Genomic DNA, 26,169 nt, shown 5'->3' with positions numbered 1-26,169 from the left:
TCCTTAGGAGTTTAACTCGAAGACCCTTCGAGCCACTCCGAGAGTCGTCAGACCAGGGATCTGACCCTCAAGACCTCTTCTTGCTGGCCCTGGCATCGGCGAAGAGAGTAGGGGAACTACATGGTCTTTCTTATGATGTAAACACACCAGAGGCTGGGGATCTGTGACGCTCGATTTCGTCCCGAACTCGTAGCCAAGACTCAGAATCCGTCGATCCCTGACGACAGGTTTCGAGTCTTTCACGATCCTCATTCATGGACTTACCCGATAAACGATGCGGATGAGATGCTGCTTTGTCCTGTGAGGGCGCTACGGCGCTATCTGAAGAGAACTCGACACCTCAGGCCCTGAGTGTCGACGCCTCTTCGTTAGCACTGGGGTGGTTACCAAGAAAGAAGTTTCCAACGAACACATTTTCTTTCTTTCTTGGCTGCGTGAGGTGATCAGAGAGCGTACGAGGCTGATGGTAGTGACGACATCCGTACGCTCCGACCAAGAGCCCCTCACGAAGTCAGAGGTATCCCGGACCTCCTTAGCGTTCCGTAAGAACTTCTCCGTGGCGCAGGTCCTGAAGGCAGGTGTCTGGGCCAACCAGACCACCTTCACGTCCTTCTACCTTCGGGATATTGCCCCACAAGTCCTTGGATACTTTTGTTTTCCTTGGGACCTGTGGTGGCTGCTCAACACGTTGTGTAAGCTTACCCAGCAACCGAGCAGGGCAGAACAGCATCGATTCCTGGTATGACTGGGAGAATGAATGTGTGAATGGAGAGAGTGACTGGCTTCTCTTCACCATCTTTCTCTACCTCTACCTGTGGGCAGAGGGATACGGTCGTTACCACGCTGGAAGGGAGTCAGATGCAGGTAAGCTACTCAACCGAGCTCCATCCTATCTCTTTAACTAGAGATCGGAGTGTATATCCACCACTTTCTCCAACAAGGGGAGGAAGTGGATGCCGACCATGAGACAAACCCATTACTTTATATTTGCTCAGTACAGGAAAAAGTTCTTACAATGCTGGTACGAAGAGATACGCTTGCCTCTCTCTTAGTACTTGGCCCAGAGGTCTGACCATTGATCCTGCGTGAACACCCCGATCAATCGGACAGAGGCTGGATCCCTCCCCTCGCTCTTACGACCCAGGGAGGCATTCCAGGGATGGGACGAACACCAGTCTGTTTCATCTAAAAGACTCAGATTCCTCCCACCAAGAAGTGAGTCTTCCTATTGTTAAAGGACCGAGGGTTTGTATTAACGTATCGGAACAAATGACAATTTGTCGAAATTGCATTTTTTTCCTAACTATACAAAACCCTGAGGTCCTTTACATATAGTCCTCCCTCATGCCACCCCTCACTCTGCGTATTTTGCATGGGCCAAAAGCAAAAGTGATTTCTTTACCTCCAGCGTCGCGCGACGATCGGACAAGCAGTTACTACCTGTTCTCCCTCCCCTTTGTTCGAAGCTTACGACGTTCCAGCTGCCGCTAGCTACTTCCTATTGTTAAAGGACCTCAGGTTTGTATAGTTAGGAAAAATGCAATTTTCGACAAATTGTCATTTTGTTGGCCTATATTAAACTTTTTATTCCTGGGGTCATGGTTTGAACTGAATTCATTTTACCTTGTAATCTGTGGTTTTATCCTTACTGCCATCACAACTGAAACTCCACAGTGCTTATTTGATTGTAATTATATACATTTTGGTCTTAATTGACTCCAAATCAGTACTCACTCTGCAAACAAACACAGTTACGAGAAGCTGACGACTACACTCTTTATGAGGTGCAAAGCTTTATTCCCTTAATTGTTTACTTTACTCATTATTTAATTCATGTCTATTATCCCCTTTTTGCAACCAAATTAACCCCAAAAAAATTACAGATTTCTGAAGTACGAGCAGACAACGGCAAAAAGACTCATCGTTGCCAATCTAGTCGAGCTTCACACGTACACCAATGCATTTACAAACTGTTTCCATGAATTCTAGTTGTCTTGGTAATGCAGTAATGATAAAATTGCTGTAATATGTATATATACTACAAATAGATACGCTAATTTCACTTATTACCCCGGTTTTGTGTAAGTCTTATACTCAGTTTGAAGGGTGAACACATACCAATTGACAACACTGATAAACAATTAAAGAGCGCAAAACGCCGCAAGAATGCCGTAATCCCCTTATATAAGTACTGGTTAGAGGTCAGGTTTACGATTGTTGTGATGAAAGTGCCCCAGCGTCTATGGGTACAAGTGGTGTGCGGATTTAGCACAGGAAATGGGAAGTTTGTTGACACAAGCGACTCCGCAAACATCGAGATGGCGTCAATCTTCTAAACTTTTTTATTGTTCCGATACGTAATACAAACCATTGGTCCTTTAACAATAGGAATGTAATCAGCGACAGCTGGAACCGGTTGTAAGCTTCGAACAAAGAGGTTCGGTAGTTAACTGCTTGTCCGACAGTCAGTGGTCCCGCATGACTGAGAGGTGAAGAACACTTTTGCTTTCGGCCGCGCTGGGTGTTAGACGTGTTGTTCGCCGCTCTGCCCCCTTCTGTCGTATGCTGAGATTTCTACTTCATCAGTGTGAAGCAATATTACTCTACTTTTTCTTATAGTATGTGCTTGTGTGAAATAACGTGAGTACGTGGTTTATATTTTTTTGTTATTATTATTATTGTGATTGCTCATGTGATGGATTCCCACGAGCCGGAAAGACCCCCCCACCCCCTGTCAGCCGCAGATTGTGCCCTGGTGTGGAGGGCCATAAGTGTGGGGCCTTTCAATCCCTTTTTGACGTTGATCCTCATGAATATTGTACTCGGTGTTGAGGGCGTGAGTTCTCTTGCACTGAGCTTTGGGATGTTTGTGGAATTTGGTGGTAGGAGCAGTGGGAGCATTACGAGGGAAGGAAGAAGCCGTGTAAGCCGGCCAAGGAGTCGTCATAGGGTTCTCCAGTTACTCCTTTGGTTATGGACAAGTCTTCTTCTTTCTCTTTGGGGGGGTGTATCTCGCTCCTTCTCTTCCCTCGATCAGTTCAAATGAGCGCTGGGAAGGACATGAAGACCACGATCGTTACCTAAGGGACCAGAGGCGGTCAACGCTATATTGGATTTCAAAACTGGCTTGAAAACATATTTGTTCAGACACGTAATACAAACCCTCGGTCCTTTACACAAGGAAAATACTCACAGCGCCAGCTGGACCGGTTGTAAGCTTTCTAACAAGGTAGTTCGGTAGTAACTGCGTGTCTTATGGTTGGGAGTCCCGCCCTACTGGAGGGTAAACATTCACTTTGCTTTCGGCCGCTGTCGGATGAGGACGTGTTTTCACCTCTGCCCCCCATCGTCGTGAGCCTTTCAACACGCTTCATTACAAAGAACTGATAACCTTGTATCGCTTTTTCTCTTACTAGTAGTACTTGTAGTGTGAATCAAATGTAAGTACTTACTAATTTTTTTGTTTTTTCTTGTATGATTTGGTTTTGCATTGTATCAAGCAACATGCAAGCCCCCGAGACTGAGAAGCCCTTCTACCCCCCAACCAATTGGAGAGTATGGCCTGGTGTGGAGGGCTGTCATTGTGGGGCCTTTAGGTCCACCGAACATGATGAGGTACAGGTGGTGGAGGGAGACGCGTGCCCTTACCGAAGGGCGGCCCCGTGCGCCCTCCGCTGTCGGTTCATCAGGCTCACTCCAATAAAAGACCGCATTGTGGTATTTTCGGTCACACTCCCCGAACCTGCAAAGAGCTATTTTGCAGGTGCAACAGAAGAACCGGGTCTCTCTCTTTCTGCCATTCATATGGCACACCCGGCACCGTTTCTGCCTGCGCCCTTGTAGCTCCAGTTTGTGATCCCCTGGCTGCAGCCAACACACAGGGTCCGCTATCCGATGAGAAGTCATGTGGGCGGCGGCAGCAGTAGGAGCAGGACGACCGAAGTTGGCCCTCCTAATATCTGCCCTTTCCTCTAGGGGCAGATCTGCAGCTCGGGGCAGGGGGCCAGTGATGGCTAGCGAACCTCTTGAGGACATTCGGGGCCCCACGCACCAACCGAAGGGTACCACTGACGTGCACACCTGCTTCATAGAGTTCCTGGGCCAGGGATACCGAGTTATAATAATTATCTATAAACAGGTGGTATCCCTGGTTACGGAAACGATCTACAAGACTGAAAACAGTATCACGCAGCGTGGAGAAGACCCCGGAATACACCGAGAAGTCCACGACGTATCCAGTGTTGGACTAGGTAATAAAAAAAGTTTCACTCCATATTTCTTCGGCTTCTTGGGTTTATACACTTTTAATGCTAAGATGTCCTTTGTAAGGCATCATCCCTCATCCAAAGAAAGGCTCTTTCCAGGAACCACGAGAATTTTGCACCGTTCACGAATGTACTACAACACTGGGCGGACTAAGATGAGGCGATCAGGGTTATTCCGGGGTATGGCCCTTCGGTTGAAGGCGTTGAAATACCTGTCCAACACCAGGAAACCATCACGGGGCATAGCGCCGGGCACATTGGGGGTACATAAAAAAAAATTCCGCCTCCAATATTGCCTGACGTCGGCAGCAGGCATCATACCAAAAAAATGTGGAGCCCCAAAAAATGCGACATGTCGGTGAGGTTGCAGCCCCGCCAGCGATACGACAATGTCATGCGTAGTTCGTCACGGCAGTACCGAGCGTAGTCCGCCGTCTCTGCTACCAGGCACTCCAGCAATTCCCGTGTAAGGAACAGCTGAATGAACCCCAGAGCAGCGAGAGGACCAGTTACGGTGAGCCCAGGTGCTGCCGTGAATGGGTGCATGTTAGGTGGGGTGGGGTCCTCCGTCACCCCTCTTCGCTCTCGGACGACCGACCTTCACCTTGGCTGGCGCAACGCTCCGACCTTCTACATGCCTGTGCATGTGCGGGCATGGTTTCGCACACGAAACCCCCCCCACTGGCCCATCTCCCTCACTTAGGCCCTCGCTTTCTGTATCGTCATCGGCAACAAAACTAGACCCTATGTATATCCCTTTCCTCCTCCTCCCTCAGATTCCCCCTTATAAGCACTAAGACCACTAAATTTGAGCTCACTTTCGGGATGTGAGCCTCGAACGGATATTGGGGGCAAATATTCATCATCACTAACATCAGAAGTGATGTCCTCATCACTAGATGACCAACCGCCATCAAAATGAGGACTTGCGACATGCTCTCGATCAAGCTCCAATAAGTACGCATCAATGTCCTTTGGTTGGAGGCCTCCCAAATGCCTTCGGATGCCCCTAAGGACACCCCGATGCTTCCTAGGGGTCACTAAAGGCACACGTGACACGTGTTCCTAAAACACTTTCATCCACACGAGGCCGCACGGAACGAAGTTGAGGCGCGAGGTCATCTTGGGTGCTTGGTCCCTCGCCAGCATCCAAGTCCAAAATACGTCTCACACAATCCCTTCCGACGGGTAAAACGCGCCTTTCGCGCTCCATACTTCGTTGAGACATCTCTATGTACGTCCTGTACCACCACAAATATTCAAACTCTCGCACAAGTTCAGCAAAACACAATTGCGGCAAAAGATCACTCTCGGACGACGCGTCGCTGATGCTGGCTGATGCGAGAAGGAGGCATTTCGCGCATGTGCACCTAGGTCACGCTTGTAAACAAAACAACAGCTTGAGCCATGAACTCCCAGCATCCCCCAAGGCGCGTGATTCAAAAGTTTTCGGCTGGTAGGCCTATAAGTATTTTTCTGCGAATTTTTATAAAAACTTTTCTATATTGATGTACGACACATCCAATCGACACCCAACAGACAATTTATATCGACGTATAATACGTCCGATCGGCGTTTAAGGGTTAAAAGTCGAAAACAACTATTTTTCAAACCCCAATCTAGTAGCAAATGAATTGAGTAAATGCTTCGTCAAAACATCGAGTATTCAAATTATACAAAGAAATTCCAATTACAAATGAAAATGTCCCAATACCAATAAAATCTAATAATCAGGAAATGTATAATCTTCCTTTCACCATGGAAGAATTGGAAAATGTCCTGAAACTTGCAAGTCCAACAGCTTTAAGGGAAGACCATATTAGATATGAAATTATAAAAAATTTACCAGATGGAAGCAAAACTTATTAGAAATTTTAAATGAATTATGGCATTCTCACAGCATGCCTAAAACCTGGAAAGAATCTTTAATCATACCAGGCTTAAAACCAGGAAAAGACCCAGAGTCACCAAGCAGCTATAGGCCAATAGCCCTTACTAGTTGTCTTAGTAAGATACTTGAAAAAATGGTGAATAACAGAATGATAAGGGTATTAGAAAACAAACTGCTATTGTCCAACAGACAGTTTTGATTCAGGAAAAATAAAAGTACCATAGATCCCCTCTTAATGATTACAAGAGAGATACAAAATGTAATGGTTGGTAAAAAAACAAGCAATAGGAGTATTTTTTGATTTAGAGAAATCATATAATACTACTTGGAGGGGAGGGATTTAAGAAAAAATTTATAGAATGGGGAATAGGAGGGAATTTATATGAATATATTAGGGAATTCCTATCAAAGATATATAAAAGTCAAAGTGGGGGCAGAAATCTCTTGAATCATTTATCCAGGAGGAAGGAATCTCCCAAGGTAGTGTACTAAGCGTGGCATTGTTTGCTAAAGCACTAAATGAGATAATTGAAATGATCCCACCAGGAGTCCAAGGATCACTTTTTGTAGATGACTTCATCATATATAGTAGTGGTGAAAAAGTGCTGGACAGATTGCGAGCAGCCATAAATAGGGTAAGAAAATGGGCTGATAACAAGGGTTTTAAATTTTCACTGCAAAAAACAAAAGCAGTCGGATATACAAGATCAAGAAAACAGGAATTAATTCCTGTTATAATTGAATATGATGATCAGATAAGATTCGTCGGTGTAATACTTGATAAAAAAACTTACATTTATAACTTGATTATGCTTGTCAAGTATATGGTAGTGCTTCTAAAGCCCTATTAACAAAAGTGGATGTCATACATAACATGGGTATTAGCCTATGTACTGGAGCCTACAGAACTTCCCCTGTGGAAAGTCTGTATGTAGAAGCAGGAATAGATCCCCTGAAAGTACGAAGAAAAGAAATAGGATTAAAATACATAGCTAAAATAAATACCTTAATGATAATCCAAACACTAAATATATGAAAAACATAACATTTAATTATGACAATAAACCAAGAGCCTCTAAATCATTGGAGAATAGATTAAAACCTTATATAGAACATCTAAAATTAGGAGCAAGTACATAGTATATAAAAAATAACCACTCCTAGAATACCTCCATAGAGACATGCTAAAATAGAAATCTGTGAAAAATCATTTAGTAGTTAGGTAACAGATGCACAATTAAGGAGTGAATTTCTGTCACACCAGGAAAAACATAAACGGGACATTAGTATTTATACAGATGGTTCCAAGTCGAAGGAGGGTGTAGGCTATGCTGTAGTAACAAAAAATATAAAAATAAGGGAAAAAATTCCAAAGATATGCTCGATATTCACTGCGGAGATTAATGCTATATAAAGGCTATAAAACATACCTTTATGGTGGGAAAGGCAAACGATACGTTTGTATTATACATGGATTCTTACAGTGCTTTAGAAGTGCTTAAACAATACACAATTTCTCATCCCGTAATTGAAGAAATAAGGGAGTGGATAGATATAATAGTAAAACAGAAATCTATAAATATAAAACTATGTTGGGTCCCTTCCCATGTGGGCATAAAGGGTAATGAAGAGGTGGATAAAGAAGCCAAAAAGGGAGTAAAAAAAAAAGTATCAGAAAAGTACAAATACCTTACAAGGACATTGAAACAACAATAAATCAATACTGTCAATGAAAATGGGAAAGAGAGTGGCTAGAATTAAGTAATAAATTAAAGCATATTAAATCATCTGTAAAATCTTGGAATAGACAACAATGTCAAAGAAGGGAAGATGTCATATTAAAAAGATTAAGAATAGGACATACATACATAACTTACAAATACTTGATGTTGCAAGGCGAGGAAAGACAGGCCCCTTACTGTGACCATTGTACTCTGGTCACAGTCCGTCATCTGCTAACTGAATGCCATAGATTTGAAAGAAAACGAAGATCCAACAACATATATAATATACCACTTGAAGAACTATTGGGAGAAAATGCCCCACATCAAAATATAGTAAATTATCTCCACGAAATAAACCTGCTTTATTTGATATAACACATGGTATAATTTCATAAAGTTATACAGTAAGTGCTGAATGTCCTTTGCTGCCCCAGTGCTTGGTGTTACACCTAAACTTTATAAAACCAACCAACCAACCTCACTTCACACCCGGTCCACCTTCAGACGTATGTTCCTGGTTCGGCCAGGGATGTAGCGCTTCAGGAAGAAGTCTAAGTCCATGCTGAGCAAGGGAGCTGTGGAGGTCATGAGAGATCAGTCGCCGGGCTTTTACAGCCAACTCCTCCTAGTGGAGAAGTCATCGGGGGGCTGGCGACCGGTGATAGATCTCTCTCCCTTGAACCAATTCGTTCGCCAGACTCGGTTCACAATGGAGATGGCACCCTCAATGCTCGACTCCATCAGGGAGAACGGCTTCATGCTTTCGGTAGACTTGAAGGATGCGTATTTCCAAATACCCATCCATCAGTCCTCCAGTAAGTACCTTCGCTTCATCCTCGACGGGACAGTGTACCAATTCAGGGCACTTTGTTTCGGTCTCTCTACTGCCCTACAGGTGTTCACGCGAGTGTTCACTCTGGTGTCGGCATGGGCCCATTCGGTCGGGATACGTCTCTTGAGGTATCTCGACGATTGGCTGGTCCTGGCGAGCTCTTGCTCGCAGTTGCTGCAGGACAGGGATCGACTTCTCGAATTCTGTCGCTATCTGGGGATCGTGGTGAACTTTGAGAAGTCAGATCTCGAGCCCAAGCAGAGGATGAAGTACCTGGGCATGCTGATCGACATGGTAGCAGCACAAGTCTTCCCCGCAGGCTCATGGATCAGCAGGTTCAGGGAGGCAGCCAGACGGTTCTTGTCTCGACGGGAACAGTCAGCTCAGCAGTGGCAGGTTGTGATTGGTCACCTGTCGTCACTGGAGAAGTTAGTCCCTCGTGGGCGTATTCACCTGTGGTCTCTCCAGTGGAGACTATAGGAGTGTTGGTCACAGGCACGAGATCTGCAGTCCTTCCTTGTTCCTCTCACGGAGGAAATGAGGGAGGACCTGGCCTGGTGGCTAGATGACAGGAACCTCGTAATAGGAGTGCTCCTGCACACTCCCCCTCAGGAGATGTTGCTGTTCTCAGACGCATTGACCGAGGGTTGGGGCGCACACCTGGAAGAGTTGCTGGTTGCAGGCACCTTCACATCAACGTCCTGGAACTCAAGGCTGCATTCCTCGCACTCCAAGAGTTCCGGGAATGAGTGATGGGATACTCTGTGGTGTAGATGAGCGACAGCACCACAGTAGTGGCATCCGTCAACAAACGGGGACCTAGTGTCCCTCCCGTTGCACCAGTTGACGATGCAGGTGCAAAAGTGGGCCGTAGCTCACTCGGTAGAGCTGTCAGCCAGATACATTCCAGGCAAGAGGAATGTGGTAGCAGACCAGCTTAGCCGTCTGAATCAGGTGATTGGGACCGAATGCTTGCTTCACCCAGACGTGGCGGAAAGGTTCTTCGACCTGTGGAGGTGTCCAGTCATGGATCTGTTTGCCACCCAGTACAACATAAAACTCAAGGTTTTCTTCTCCGTCGTGCCGGACCCATGGACAGCTGCAGAGGACGCGTTCCAGCACCCGTGGGACAATCTCCTAGTCTACGCCTTTCCCCCGTTCTGTCTGATTCGCAAGGTGATTAGCAGAGTGCTGGTCACCAGCAATCTTCGGATGATTCTGGTGGCACCAAAATGGCCTCAGGCCATTTGGTATCCGGACCTGCTGGCTCTTCTCTCCGAGGCACTGCAAGAGATTCCCCCCTGGCACAATCTCCAGTGCCAACCACAAGTGGAACGGTACCACTGTGCAGTTCGGTCCCTGTGTCTTCACGGCTGGCGGTTATCCACCATCTCTTGCGAGTGAGAGGCTTTTCTCGCTGAGCAGCAACAGAGATGGCAGGGTACCTCAGACAGTCCTCTGCAGCAGTGTACCAGGGGAAGTGGTCCGTTTTCTGCTGGTAGCAGATTTCCTCGTCTTTCTTTCTCTGAGAGAAGCTCCTCTCTGTCTCCACAGTTATAGGCTACAGAGCCACCCTGGCCCTAGTCCTTAAACTGCAAGGAGTCGATCTTTCCACCTCAGTGGAAATTTCACTCCTAATGAAGAGCTTTGAGAGGTCTTGCCCACCCAGGGAACCCAGGCCCCCGGGGTGGGATGTGACTCTCGTACTTAGGAGTTTGACTCGCAGACCCTTCGAGCCTCTCGGAGAGTCATCAGACAGGGATCTGACCCTCTAGACCGTCTTTCTGCTGGGCCTGGCATTGGCGAAGAGAGTAGGAGAACTTCACAGTCTTTCCTTCTATGTTAAGCACTCGAGGGGGTGGGGACTGGTGACGCTCGATTTCGTCCCGAACTTCGTAGCGAAGACTCGGAACCCTTCGGTCCCTGACAACAGGTTTGAGTCCTTCATGATCCCCTCCCTGAAAGACTTCAACGATGATGCGGATGAGATGCTGCTTTGTCCTGTGAGTAAAAGGAACTCGTCACCTCGGGCCTGAGTGTCTATGCCTCTTCGTTAGCACCGGGTTTACCAAGAAAGAAGTGTCCAAGAACACTATTTCTTTCTGGCTTCATGAAGTAATCCGGAAGGCGTACACTTCAGACGGGAGTGCCGACACCAGTACCCTTCGTCCAAGAGTCCACGAAGTCAGAGGTATTGGTCCAACCCTTTCATTCCGCAAGAACTTGTCCATGGCACAGGTACTGAAGGCAGGGGTTTGAGCCAACCAGACCATCTTCACCTCCTTCTGCCTTGGGATATTGCCCACAGGTCCTTGGACACTTTTTCCTTGGGACCGTGGTGGCTGCTCAACAAGTTTTGTAGCTTACCCAGCTCCCTTACCGGACAAGATAGCATCTCATCCTTGTGAGACTGCATGAATGGAAGAGTGAATGAGAGTGACTGGCTTCTCTTCCTCCTCTTTTCTTCCCTCTCCCTGTGGGCAGAGGGTGGTGGTCGTCACCACACTGGACAGGATGATCGGTGCAGGTAAGCTACGTAACCGAGCTCCATTCCATCCCTTTCACTAGGAATGGAAGCGTTTATCCACCACTTCCTTAACAAGGGGGGAAGTGGACGCCAGCAAGAGACAACCCAAGACTTTATATTTGCTCTTGCATAGGAACTAGTTCTTGCTTGCTATTCATAAGAGGCACCCTTGCCTCCCTCTTATGAATTTGGTCCAGAGGTCTGACCACTGATCCTGCAGTGCACACACTGATCAGTTGGACAGAGGCTAGGATCCCTCCCTCTGCTCTTACGACCAGGGAGGGAACCAAGGTTGGACGAACACCAGTGTTCACAAGACTCAGATTCCACCCACCAAGAAGTAAAGGACCGAGGGTTTGTATTTTTGTCGGAACAAATCACAATTTTGAAGTAAATTGTATTTTTCCTAACTATACAAACCTAAGGTCCTTTACACATAGTCCCACCTCATGCCACCCCTCACTATGTTCCTGGGCCTAAAGCAAAGTGAATGTTTACCCTGTAGTCAGGCGGGACTCCTGATCATTGAACAAGCAGTTACTACCAAACTTCCTTGTTAGAAAGCTTACAACTGGTCCAGCTGGCGCTGTAAGTATTTTCCCTATGTAAAGGACCTCAGGTTGTATACATAGTTAGGAAAACTACAATTTACTTCAAAAGTTTGATTTTACAAAGACCTCACATGCTTATTTTAGTTCGTATGGCACTTTCATATATCACGTTATATTGACGAAACTTCAATCTTTTGAATGGTATGCTTGAAGATGTAATTGTATTTAGTTTCACCAAATAAATATCGAGTGAATAAGGCTGATCCACCTGAGTGCGATGGATCCAAGGCAGTGTATCCCCCTAGATATATGTAAATGATTTGTATAGGACACTACTTTGTTTCCATTATTCCCATCTGTCTATTTGTGTTGCAACGTTTTAAAATTGGATTTTGTACATGATTTGTGTAAGACACTCCTTTCACTTTCCATTATTGCCATTTATCTATTTGCGTTGCAGTATTTTAGAACGCGTTAGTCCAGCATAAGTTTCTTCTTTTTAACATTATCATATACATTCCGTACAACATTTACCCTCATATAGGAGTCATCAAATTGATGTCATCACACATCTTTTCCAAACAGTATCACTGCTTGTGGGTAAAATGCCTCTCTGCTTCACTACTGTATCAGATGAATGTTGACCATTCAAGTTAATCTGCACCTTATTTCTAAGCAATGGTTCAGTCGTGTGTTGTTGTAGGATGTACAAATAAGTGGGGAAATGGATGCCTAGTATTTTGGTATTGTATTCCCAGCAAAAGTTACAAGAAAAGGAGAAATAAGTGGCTTGCAGCCACTGATTGTCCAACTCGTGCAAGGCGTAGAGAATTAAGATGAAAGAGAGCAATGGGACAGAGCACTTCTTAACCTGGCCTTAATTGCTCAGGAGGTATAAGGTAGAGAACTTACTCAGTAAATTAGTATCATTACTGAGTTCAAAAGACCCACAACATAGCTCTGCCATATCCACATTACCATTAAAAGTTTGCCTGCCAACCATTGCTGGGAGCTACGTTCCAATAACATTTTCCCGCCACTACCAACACATGGACAAGTTTTCATCTGTACGTATTTAATTCGTCCTATCTTTCAGTTTGGAGTTGATCTTTATGAAATAATATAGGTTGATCTTATGAAATAATGTAGGTGAGTCTGCAAACAGGTGGGGTCGACTGTACGTATTGCATACTTGAATTAGTGCTTGTCTGGTAAAGAGTAGTATATACTTGAATGAAATGTCACCAGAATACTGGCAGTTCCAGTGGGCTAAATGTCCAACTTTCTTGTCTCATAAAAATTACCAATTACAGTGGTACCTCGAGATACAAAATTAATCCGTTCCGAGGCGGCCTTCGTATCATGAGTTTTTCGTATCTTGAACCGCATTTGAATCATTCAATACCTAACTTAATATGTACTAGTAGTACTAATATGTATATACCTGTAAATAAAGTGTATTAGTGTATATGGTATACAAGAAATACTGTACATACATATGTACGTATGTAGTAAAATGTCGAAGCTTACCTTTCGAGTGAGGCTATCTCCGAAAGTGGTGACAGAGGAGGAGGACAAACGGCAGAAAATTTGTTATGTAGTACATACACTTAACTTAACTAAACTCATTAAAAATGTCAGGAAACGTAAACTAAACTTTACAAAACAAATTAACAAAACTGTAACACTTAACTTTACGAAAAACTTAATACTAAATTTTATTTATTTATTTATTTATTTATTTATTTTTATTTTTATCTTATTTTTATTTTTTTTTTTTTTTTTTTTACAATATTTCAATTTTTTCACCTCTGAATGGATGCCAGTCCTTTTACGGAATTTTTTGAACCACCCGTGAGAAGCCTGGAAGTCTGGGGTTGCCATCGATGTCCCGACTCCTCCGTTGTCTTCGGCTTGGGCAATCAAATCGCCGAAAATAGTGCTGGCATTCTGGCAGATTGCCGTCTCTGTTATCGTATCGCCAGCGATTTCTTTGTCCTTAATCCATAGAAGAAGCAGCCTCTCCATTTCATCATACACGTGGCTCCTTTGTTGGACAAAATAGTCAAGCCCTTGGAAGGTGTAACTGTTTTGATGGCTTCCTTCTGTTTAAGGATGGTGCCTATCGTCGACGGATTTCAGTCGTATTCCTTTGCGATCACATTCAACCGCATGCCAGCTTCATATTTTTTTATTATCTCCATTTTTGTTTGCATAGAAAGCATTCTCTTCTTTCCGTGAACTTCAGCAACTTTCTTGGGACCCATGACTATACTGTACGTAATTAAGTTATGTAGTATACTAATTAAGTTCTCTCACAACACTATAAAGTAATACAACGAATTTACGTTAACAAACAAAATCATATGTGTGAATGAACGAATTCCGCGTGCGTATGATAACGCTGGCGAGAAGCAATGGCTGAAGAAGAACGCCGCTACATAGATGCATGATGGTATCATGGGAGAGATGCTGACCAATAGGAGAGCGGGAGGATGGTGGCGAGTCTACTCAGTTGGCGGCGTGCAAATTTTAAAATCGTTATCGGTGGTCTGGGCGAATCTCGGACTTTACAGCAACAACCTTTCGTATCTTGAACAATTTTTGTATGTAGAGCCACAAAAATCTATGTACATATTTGCTTTCGTATCTTGAGTTTTTCGTAAGTTGAGCCTTTCGTATCTCGAGGTACCACTGTATTTTCTATTCACTTTCTTTCCAAATAGAACTGTGTTACGTATTAGTTATCAGTGTGTTTCAGTATATGCAAGGGTCCATTTATATACTTGGACACCCAAAATTTCAAAACTTTCATGTGTTTAAATAGAAGTAATTTTTGAACTTGGACCATTTAAATTTTAAGTAAAACATCTTTTCCCAGGGCCATCAAACTAGCTGCACTTTTATGCTTGAAAGACTTGGATGCTCTCAATCCTTTTCCTGAACTTAAAAGACCTACTATATCTAAGTAAGTGCATGTTTGCTCTTTCATTTTATTATAACATTTTCATATAAGTAACTTCCAAGTAATTAATACATTGCTATAATTTCAACTCATGCGTCACCTTAAATTTTGAAATTGGTGGTAGTGTTTCTATCGTTTTAGTGTAGATGACTAGCCCCAGCCACCTTAAAAAAAGAATAGGTACAACAAAACTGAAGAGCTCAATTCATCATGTGTATAAGCAACATTATTTTGGAATTCCGATTGCCGTAGGCTTGACATTCAAAAACAACAACATGGTAACTTTTCCTCAAATTATTTTCCTGTGAAATCACTAATGGTGTGTAAATCTGAAAAAAAATATCCATGACCTTCTTCTCTAACATTATTACTCATTAATTTACAATAACTAAAGCTATAGTACTTCGTTATGGTATTAGTATATGGTCTGATATTTGTGATAAATTTTGAGATATGTAGTTGCTAGTCTTTTATGTCATTGGTTGATTTAAAATGACTAGTGACCATTGTGACATTCAAATATTTCTTTCCAGTCTAGCTTGGAGGTGTTATCTATATAACAAATGGCTGATAATTGGTACAGTTAAGCTGAAAGTATGCTTGCAGAATATTAGGTATCTGGCTCATAAGCACAATACATCAGGTAAGATTTGTTTATTCCAACTTAGTCATTATACATGTGCCTAATCCTTTTGGTCAGCAGTACCATGGAAACAAAAGGTGGAAAGAGTTAGTATTAAGTCTGTGCTTATGTGTCCATCAAGAAAGCGACAATTTGCGTCCAGAAATTCTTAATTGTTTGCAGTTATAAATTTCCAGATTTTCTAATTATTGGGCATACAGTAGAACCTCAGACCTTGATGCTAATCTGTTCCAGTAGAAGCATCGAGATGCAATTCATTCGAAATCTGAATAAATTTTTTCCATAAGAAATAACTGAAAATGGATTAATCTGTTCTTGACTACCACTTATTATCCTAACCTTGCCTTTTTGTACAAAATATTAAACATAAATTACCTTAAATAAGTTTATAGTTAAATAACATCATATTAGACACCCTTTTTTTATTTTTAAATGTATAATACTGCATAATAAAAACGCTTTATGTCCAATGTGGCCATATTATTGATGGTTGACCACGCACCATAGGCTAGGCTAGGCTAGGTACGTATAGTATGCACTGTACTGGGTAGGCACACAACTTGTTGCTAATAATAAAACATTAAAAAACAAGCCTAATTATTACAGTAAATTAATAAAATATTAACAATAAGATGCTAAATCTGTGCACAAATACTTCTTTCATACTTTTCTATAATCTTAATTCAAATGTGGTTCTTACCCTTTTCCTCCTCTGCTTGTCTGCAATGGCTGTCTTGGGACCTATGATTGAATCAAAGTACAATAGTAAAGAAAGCTACAAAAATTAAGAAAATATTTCTGTGCAAGTATGTACTTGCTCAAAACAGAGTGAGCTGGCTTTGAACAACAGCGCTAACTAGCGGCGCCTGACCAGAACACTTTTGTTTACAAAAATCATATGGTTCATCTGGTGAGATTCCAGTTTTTGTTCAAGCTCTGATGCAAAATTTACTCTAAATCTGATTGTCACGTTCTAATATGGTCGAGGACTGGGGTTCTACAGTATGTATTCTAATTTTGGCACATGTAAATACCTTGTTACTACTGTAGCAATCTATGTACATATTATGTATCTTGCAAAGGGTGCCATGGTAGTAGCAAGGCATTGTTTTCTGTGAATAACTGTTGTGCATTCCAAAGTAATTGTATAATTGTCTCATGTATGTACTATTTGTATTATTTTGAATTTGTATCCTCTAATTTTGAAGTTATAGTAAATATACTTTGTTCATACATGAACAAACCTTCGGTCTTAACAATAGGATCATTTTTAGCACCTAGCTGGATCTGGTTAAAAAGCAGATGAAAGCAAGGAATCTTGTGATATTTGGCAACACATGCGTAGCTCGGGTGAGGATTGGTCAAGGACGATGCCGCTACGCCAGTCTTTCTTTTGACTGCCTGGGCGAGAGTCATTCTAACCTCTCTTGGCCTTTTCCCGGTTCATTGCCCGTTTCGCTTGTGTTTAGTGTGTGTTTGGCTGATATTATGGCTTCTGCTCCTTCTCAGCATCAGCGGTTGTGCTCTGGAGTTCCAGGTTTTCCGTGTTCTCGTTTTCGGGCAGCGACTGACCCTCACATAACGTGCAGTAGGTGTCATTCTAATTTTTGTCCTATCACGAATCCTTGCATGGAATGTCGGGCATGGCGTAGGAGTAGTGGAGGTCATTTTATGGCAAGAGAGAACATCGGAGGGTTTCGACTCTTCCTCCTTGGGAAGGTTTTTCGCCTCATCCTGATGTTTCGTCTCCTGCAGTAGTCAACCCCCATAGTAGCGATGTCCCTGTGTCTCCTTCCTTTTCTTCCATCGATTCGTCGATGGAAGTATTGGGAGGCCACCAGGCTAATGTTTGTAATGTAGCCCCTTCTTTCTCGGGAGTTTATTTGATTCCCAGGAAGGGTGAGGCTTTTTCATCAATCTCTTCAATTCCAGAGTCAGAGGCGTGCAAAATGGCGACAATTTGGAAGACGCTTGGGCTAGGGGTCCCCCGTCCTTGGAGGGATTGCTAGCGCATGTTGTGGAGACTCGCACTCCCCCCTCCCCAGTCTGGCCAGGTGATCCCCCCTCCTCCCGGCCTCGTCGTCTTCCTGGATAGCAGAACTCTGCCCTCTTGTATTTCTCCACTAGTGTCTGCTGCTTCGAGTCGGAGTGACGCTGTGGCGTCAGCCCCGTTGATGACCTCACGGGATCCGTCTTTGCGTATTCCTCCACCAGTGGCGTCTGATTCCCCGTAGCACCGAAGGGAAGCCGTGACATCACAACACCATCGATGACCTCTCCCCCAGTAGTCTCCTCTGATCCGCCTTTCTCAGCCGTGACGTCAACACTACCACCCAGTTTGCTACATCTCCCTTCCTTGCCATTGGAGCCTTCTCTGGCACGTCAGTCTGAGGTTATACGCCAGGCAGTGCTTCAGAGGTTGGACTCTGTATTGGATGTGAAGTTGGCTGCCTTATCAGTTGGGAGGACTGGTAGGAAACGTGTGCATAAAAAACCAGTGTTGTCTTCCTCTCCCTCTTCACCCTCTTCGCCCCGTCAGCATATAAAGCACTGGAAGGCTAAGGACTTTGTCCTTCCTTCGCCTTCGAGGGAGGAACAATGCGGATGTGTTCCTGAGAGTGCTGTTGTTTCGGGCAGTGTTAGTGCTCCTTTCCGTGTGCGATCTGCAGGGGATGCTTCGTCCTCTACCTCAAATCTCAAGCATGCCCTCTCTCTCTCTCTCACTCCCCCCCCCCCCCCCCCCCCCCCCCCCCCCCCCCCCCCATCCGTGCACATCGCGAGCATTTTGCAACCTCCCCTGCCCGTGCATGTGATGTAAGCGCTCCTTCTTCTCCAAGGCCTATTCGTCGCCGTAAGGATCTTGAGGCGCCTGCCAAGAGGTCAAAGGTGGTGAGCACGGAGTTGGTGCAGTAGGAGTGTTTTCCTGCCTTTCTCATTAGTGCTTCCAAGAGTTGGGGTTTCGGGCTGTTTGGCTGCTAACCCTTCCGTTAATTTTGGTGGTGAAGGTGCCTTAGAGGAGCTTACACATCCTTGTCGTCGGTCTCCGTTGCCGGAACAGGAGGGAGACACGCAAGAGTTTTTGTCTTCCTTTTCGGAAGTTGTTGATGTCATTCATGGGTTTAACAATTTGGAAAGTAGGACTCGTGCCCAATCGTCTTACACTCCTTGCTTGGAAACCTTGGTGGGAGCTACTCAGGACCCCAAATCATCTCTTCACTTTCTTTGTCAGAGCACGTTTAGTCAGTCTTGCAGAAGGTTAACGCCTCTGTTTCGGACCAGGACGGGTCGCTTCACTCTAGGGGCTCTGCCAAACTACTACCCCCACTTCTCACGAGACATAAGAAGTACTATGCTACGAGCTCTGCTTTTTTGTTTTCACATCCAACTTAACCTAGACGTCATTCGCCTGAAGCCGGGATTGACTTTGGAACAGGTGAGGTCGGTGGCTCCGTCCTTGTCTCTGCAAGATGCCTCAGCATTGGGATCTACAGCAGCCTCCATGTTGCAGACTGTTTCTTGGCTGGACTTCTGGTCTGTGGTTATTGCCAGCCAAGATAGCTTCCGACAGGTCCCTGGAAGGGTTGGTGAGTGCCTCCTTGCTTGCCAGTCTGTTGCAGTCCGGGGGCAAGGTGTTTTCATATTTGGCTCACCTCGATGCTAATTTATGGGCTAATCTTCTTCTGATTAGAAGGGATGAGGCTTTGTCTAGGATGGAGAGATCACTCGACACCGTGTCCTGTCCAGCAGCAGTCAAGATCGTCGCTTGGTAGGCCGTCGAGGACCTCGAGTTTGGCATGGCCTTCCCGATAGATACAGCCCGAGTCAGAAGATCAACGCCCCTTTCGCTCTCATTCCTTTTAGCCAAGAAGGGGCCCAAGGGGCATAGGTAAAGGGGCCTGTGGGTAGGTTAGGCGCCTCTCCCTCTCCTGTGCCAAGGGGGGAAGGGGTGGTTGCCTGGTGGGCGACTGGGCCAAATGGCAGAGTTATGGGGCGGAGAAGTGGTTGGTAGATGTCCTTTGGGTGGGATACCTACTGCCATTCGACTTCTCTCCTCCTCTGTCGGACAAGCCGCAGCTCAGGAAGGCATATCCTCCAGATTCTCTGAAGTTCTTGGCTCTTCAGGAGGAAGTGCAGAAAATGCTGGGCAAGGATGCGATAGAGGCCTGTGATTGACTTATCCACCTTCAATCACCTCGTCAGGAAGACACGGCTCAAGAAGAAGACCCCGCGTTCGGTGTTGGCAGCCGTGAGGGAAGGCGACTTCATGTTGTCAATAGACTTAAGGGACGCATACTTCCAAATCCCAGTTCATCCCACGTCCAGGAAGTTCTTTCGCTTCTCTCTTGGGGACAAGGTCTTTGAGTTCAAAGTCTTGTGCTTTGGGCTGACAACAGCCCCTTGAGTGTTCACAAGGGTCTTCTCTCTCGTGTCAAGTTGGGCCCATGCTCAGGGGATCCATTTGCTGAGGTACCTCAACGATTGGTTAGTCTTGGCAGTTTCCAGGGAAAAGCTGCTGTAGGACAGGGATCGTCTACTTCGGTTATGTCTGGAACTGGGCATATTAGTCAACCAGGAAAAGTCCAACCTCATACCCACTCAAGGATTCTCTACCTGGGCATGGTCATCGATAAAACAGTGGCAAAAGTTTTCCCGTCGGATCAGAGATGGGATAAGTTGCGGGTGGTAGCACGCAACTACCTGTCAAAGTCACATCTGTCAGCTCATCAGTGGCAGGTTCTTCTGGGAGTGTTGTCTTCCCTGGAGAAGCTGGGCGTCTTCATCTTCGGTCTCTGCAATAGAGACTGGGAGAATTCTAGTCTCTGGCGGGGAACTCTCCCCTGTTAATGGTTCCTCTGTCTCTGGATGTGAGAGAAGACCTTCGTTGGTAGTTGGACGACCAGAATCTGTTGAAGGGTGTCCCTCTGCGTTCTCTCCCACCGGACTTCCTTCTGTTCTCAGACGCCTCCCTCGCAGGTTAGGGCGCTCATTTAGGAGTCCTCATCGCTTCAGGCATTTGGAGTTTGGAGGATAAGCAGCAACATATCAACGTCTTGGAGTTGAAGGCGGCTTTCCTGGGTCTGAAGGACTTTCGGGGGAAGGTAGAGGGTCATTCTGTCATTCTCATGTCGGAACAAACAGGGAGGCTTGGTTTCACAACAACTTCACGCCTTTACCGTCGAGCTTCACCAGTGGGCGGTGAGCAATTCGGTAGAGCTCTCAGCCAGGTATATCCCAGGGAAACGGAACGTGGTTGTAGACAAATTCAGTTACTGGGATCAGATCCTAGGCACAGATTGGTCTCTTCATCAAGTGGTGGCAGACAAGCTTTTCCAGATTTGGGGGTCTCCCCCAAATCCATGCTGGACCTTTTCGCGACACGCTTCAACAGAAAGCTGGAGGTGTTCTGTTCAGTGGTTCCAGATCCTTTAGCATTGGCAGAGGATGCATTCCAACATCCCTGAGACAACCTGGAGATGTATGCCTTCCCTCCATTTTGCTTGATCCATCAGGTTCTGAACAGGCTGATGACTTTGGTAGCCCCTCTGTGGCCTCAGGCGGAATGGTTCCCAGATCTGCTGTCATTGTTGTCAGAGGTGCCGAGGGAGATTCCCCCTTGGCGACATTTCCTGTATCAGCCCCATGCAGAAAGGTTCCACCAGTCAGTAGAATTCCTGTCTCTTCACGGTTGGAGTGTATCTCTTCCAAGCGAGAGGCTTTTCTCAGAGATCAGCTGGGCACATGTCCAGCAGTCTTAGAAAGTTGACCTCCGCAGTTTACGAAGGCAAATAGGCGATCTACTGTGATTGGTGTCGTAAACGGGGTTTTTCTCCACTCGTGACCACCACTATTCAGCGAATAGCAGACTTTTTAACCTTCCTCAAAGACGAGAAACTGTCCTTTTCTGTCATTAGAGGCTAAGGGTGGCCCTGAGTTCGGTGTTACGCTTTAAGGGTATCGACATCTACTCTTCCTGGGAACTTTCCCTCCTAGTTAAGGGGTTTGAGCAGTCGCATTCTCCTAGAGAGCTCAAGCCTCCAACGTGCGATATCTCCTTGGTTCTTATGAGCTTCACTAAGAATCCACATGAGGCCTTGCGCCGCTCATCTGACAGGAACCTGACATGCAAGACAGTTTTCCTTCTGGCTTTGGCATCTTCCAAGAGGGTAGGAGAGCTCCACGGTCTGAGCTATGAGGTGAAGTATACCAGGGGTTGGGTGTCGATGTCCTTCGAATTCGTCCAGGAATTCGTGGCCAAGACCCAAAATCCCTCGGTGCATGATGACAGGTTCACTTCGTTTTCCATTCCATCACTGACTGACTTTGTGGGTGGTGATGCTTAAGAGCTTTTGTTGTGCCCTGTCCAGGCCCTGCATTGCTATCTTCAAAGGACTTGGTACCTTAGACCAGACTGCCACAGACTTTTTGTTAGCACAGGGCGTACAAAGAAAGAGATGTCTAAGAATACTGTCTTTACTTGGTTCATATTGGAGGTGCTTATCTTTACTTGCTCTATTTAGAAATACCCGATGTTTTAACGATTTGTTTTCAGTTTTCATTGTTATGTCATTGCTTGTTTTTGTTTCTAAACACATAATTAGATACTAATCTTTAACAAGTTGGTTTCTGTGAACTGTTAGTAAAACAGTTTCCTATTTGTACAAAATATAGAGCCTCCAAACATGGACCATTCTCTATATGAACAAATCATTAAGCCATTGGTGGTTGAAGACCCGCTTCCTGCAATAAACTGGATGAAGCAGAAGAATCTTCTGAGGAAAGAACTAAAATGTCCCTTATGTAAAAGTTTAATGAAGTGGACGAAACGGTCTTCAATTCAAGATGAATATGTCTGGAAGTGCCTAGTCAAAAACTGCGCCAAATACAAGTAATATGAATCAATTCGTAAAGATTCTTTTTTTATTGATCAAAGCTTTCATTGCAAAAGTGGATAGAAGGCATTTTCTACTGGTGTCAAGATTTGAGTGTATTGCAAACCACACAGTTTTTTAATGTTTCAAAAAAGACAGTCATTGATATGTTCAGTTTTTTTCGTGAAGTCATTGATATGTTCAGTTTTTTTCGTGAAGTTTGCGAGAAATATTTTGAAAAAAACCCTTTTAGACTTGGTGGGCCAGGAATAATGGTGCAAGTTGATGAGTCTTGCTTCAGCCACAAACCAAAACACCACAGGGGATGCACTCCTCAGAATCCAATTTTGGTATTTGGGATAGTTGACCCATCTTCGTCACCAGCTTTGGGTTAAATGGAAATAGTCTATTCGCGTAATGCCGAAACGCTATTACCGATAATTAAGAAAGTAGTTTTGCCAGGAACAACCATTCACAGTGATCATTGGGGAGCATATTGCAACATTCAAAGGGACCTAGGATTCACTCATCATACAGTAAATTACTCGTTAAATTTCGTTGATAGAGCTACTGGAGTTCATACGCAATCGATCGAGAGTTATTGGAATAGATACAAAATACGAATAAAACGCATGCTCGGATGCAGAAGGGAATTTTTGAACTCTTACTTAAACGAATATTTGTGGAAAGAAAGAAACCACAATGACAAATTTTATAGGTTTTTTGAAACAGTAGCAAATCAATATTGTTTTGATTAAATTCTTCATTTATATTTTTATGTGTACTCATGAAATATGTATTCATTAAGTATAATTTTTAACTATTATAATGTATCCATTTTAAAGATATTTATATTTTATTTGGTTCGACAATAAAATTCTAAAACAACACTTGTCATTATCTTTATGTTATCCACAGAATTTTGGGGGTGCCCATCTTCACTTGGTCAAAATTGGGAGTGCTTATATTTACTTGGTTAAATCTGGGGGGTGCCCATCTTCACTTGTGCGAGTTGGGACTACGTATCTTTACTTGATCCATCTCTCTTTGGATGCGGGAAGCCATCAGACAGGCATACATACTTGACTCTTGATGATTTCACCACCACGTCTGTGAAGGCTAGAATGCATGACGTTAGAGGTATTGGTCCCTCTCTTGCTTTCAAAAAGAACTTGGCTGTACATAGAGTGCTGAGCGCTGGTACTTGGTTACGCCAGTCCATGTTCACTTCCTTCTATCTTAAGGATGTTGCCCACAGATCTGTGGACGTTTTCCCTGGGTCCTGTGGTGGCTGCCCAACAAGTTGTGTAACTCATAGTTGCCCTTACAGGGCACCTTTGTATCTTACCTAAGATGATTCTCTGGATGAGAGAATGAGTGAGTTGGCTGGTCTCCCTCTTTCTCTTGTACCTTTCCTTCTTCTTTCGGGTGGTTTAAGGAATAGACACGTCATTCGCTGGACTGGTCTGATACAGGTGAGTAAGGTAGTCATACTAGTGGTGTGGTCATGCAATATACAAATATCTTACCCGCTATTTGGTAGCATATGCTCCACTTCTTGGCAAGGAGGGGTTGGCAGTAATATAAACCCTGGTGTCTTGGTTTGTTATTGGACAATCAAAGTTTCTTTGGTTCCCTATACAATGGTTATTCCATATATGTATCATAGTACGTCACTCAGGGTCTGAGTGGTTAGATTTCAATTTATCTAGCTTCCCAACGGCCTTCAGTCCCTCTCCAAAAACCATTCCTTTTGAGAGCTGGATTGGTGGGTAGGCCCCCAGCCGGTCTAGGATGTCTTATACCTCCCTCCAAGTATTATGAGTTTATCCTGTTGTTAAGACCAAAGGTTTGTTCACGTATGAACAAATGACAAATTTTCTAAGACAATTTGTATTTTTCATAGCTACAAACCTGAGGTCTTAACGTTACACTGCCCGCCTCTAGCCGCCCCTCTTATTGTTAAGTCATCCTGAGTTGGGAAAGAGTGGCATAGCGGCGTTGTCCTTGACCAATCCTCACCCGAGCTACGCATGTGTTGCCAGATATCACAAGATTCCTTGCTTTCATCTGCTTTTTAACCGGATCCAGCGAGGTGCTAGAAATTATCCTATTGTTAAGACCTCAGGTTTGTAGCTATGAAAAATACAAATTGTCCTAGAAAATTTGTCATATTATTGAAGTGTGTGTTCGTCTTTGTGTTTCAGGCAAATTTCAGTTACACCTTGTCTCCCTTTGCTTATATTTATTATTTCTGTATTTCAGTGTCAAGTTGAATCATGTTCTCTCCCCAGTGCCTTTGGATAGTATGGATATTAACTATAGTGTACTTTGCTCTTGCATAATTTTGCAAGATTCATCACTTATAGGTGTTTTTGTTTGTAATTGTACATAATTGACAGGTTGCATCTCACATAAGGTATGCAGGTGCAAGGAGAATGTGTGTGCATGTGTGGGACTGGCTTCCTCCCTTTATCATATCTTCCTCTCCCAGTGGAAGGAGGAACAGTGAACGAGCCCATCACACACTGGACTGGCCTGCATGCAGGTGATCTAGATGGCTGAGTATCCTATCTAATCCAGTTTTATTTGGATTAGTAGATGCAAATCCTTCCTTCTCTCTAGCAAGGAGAGAGGGGGACTAACTATGAGCAAACCAGTTGGTTATTTTTAGCTTTATAGTCTGACACCATGGGTTCATCCAAACCTTTTCGAATTGGGGATATTACTGTTCCTCAGTTCAAAATGCCCAGAAATCTGACGATTGAACATTTCATTGTTCAATAGATCAGAGATATGGTCTTCCTCTAGTCTCTCATGACCAGGGCGACAATACTGAGGTGAGCCAAACTACCAGTCAGTTCAGAGATATATTTAGAATTCTCCCTCCAAAAAGTAAGTCTCCCATATGTAAAGAGCAAGGGTTTGTATTCATGCAGGAACAAATGACAAATTTTTTAGAAATTTGTATTTTTCCTAACATAGAACCTGAGGTCTTTAGATAAAGGGCCCACCTCTTGCTACCCCTCATTCTCTTACCTTGGCCAAAAGGTAAACTGATTTTAGCAAACTCAGACTAGGTGGGTGGTACATCTGCCCCTACCTTCAGTAAGTGTTACCACCACCTTGCAAAAAGTTTAACAGTAAGATTTCCAGCTCGCTGAAAGTTAATCCCATATCCAAAGACCTCAGTTTTGTATGTTAGGACAAATACAAATTTTTTAAAAACTTTTCATATTTCCCTTAACACGAGAGTAAAATTAAATATTTTTAAAGATGTCAAAGAGAAAGAGATGAAGAGATTTCATGTACATGAGAAGACGAACAACTTATGTGAAACAGTCTAGAAGAAAGAGAAGCAGAAGCATGATTCCTCCACCTGGAAGGGTCATGACCACGAACTCTGGAAGGCAAATGATAAACGTAAGACCTCTTAGGGGAACGAGACAGGGAACATCTTGGTCTCTTGGAATCTGGAGAAAGATGGACACTCAGCACTAAGAAGAGTTTTAGAAGCACATTCCATCACGAGAGGTGTCCGACATGACCATCATGGCCGCAACCTGAGACACGTCCATGGAAGTAAGCAACAGGAGAGGAATTCTTGGACTTACAGGCAAACAAGACTTGAATCAAGGCATAGAAGAATGTCTAGAAGGCATCAAAATGACTTGACTTCTAACATGAGGAACCATCACCTTCGATTTCTTGACTGGAGCTCTGTCATCTTTATGGCGAACTCATACAGCTTGAGGAGACGAAGAAAGAACGAGAGACTTCTGATAGGTCAAAGGGCAATGATTATCTTTCACAGGGACACAAAGGCGCGAGAGAGAACTAAGTCCACGTATGTGTAGGGGTGACTCACGTTTGTGAGTGGAAGAAAACACCACTCTCAGGCC

General features: G+C 44.3%; 1 protein-coding gene and 1 long non-coding RNA gene across 2 annotated transcripts in view; both read left to right on the top strand.

Annotated features, from left to right (window-relative positions):
• The window catches only part of LOC135210333 (uncharacterized), a 110,866-nt gene that overhangs the window by 9,107 nt on the left and 75,590 nt on the right, over window positions 1-26,169 (top strand). The gene's annotated exons all lie outside the window — the stretch shown is intronic.
• Window positions 9,004-26,169, top strand: part of LOC135209924 (uncharacterized) — a 36,680-nt gene continuing 19,514 nt past the window's right edge. Inside the window, exons 1-3 of the mRNA XM_064242660.1 lie at window positions 9,004-9,140; window positions 14,672-14,758; window positions 15,289-15,398. Coding sequence (XP_064098730.1) covers window positions 9,004-9,140; window positions 14,672-14,758; window positions 15,289-15,398 — 334 coding nt within the window. The remainder of the gene's footprint in view (window positions 9,141-14,671; window positions 14,759-15,288; window positions 15,399-26,169) is intronic.

The sequence above is a fragment of the Macrobrachium nipponense genome, chromosome 39 (assembly GCF_015104395.2).
Source record: "Macrobrachium nipponense isolate FS-2020 chromosome 39, ASM1510439v2, whole genome shotgun sequence".
Lineage (NCBI taxonomy): Eukaryota > Metazoa > Arthropoda > Malacostraca > Decapoda > Palaemonidae > Macrobrachium > Macrobrachium nipponense.
This window is presented reverse-complemented; position numbering and strand designations above follow the sequence as displayed.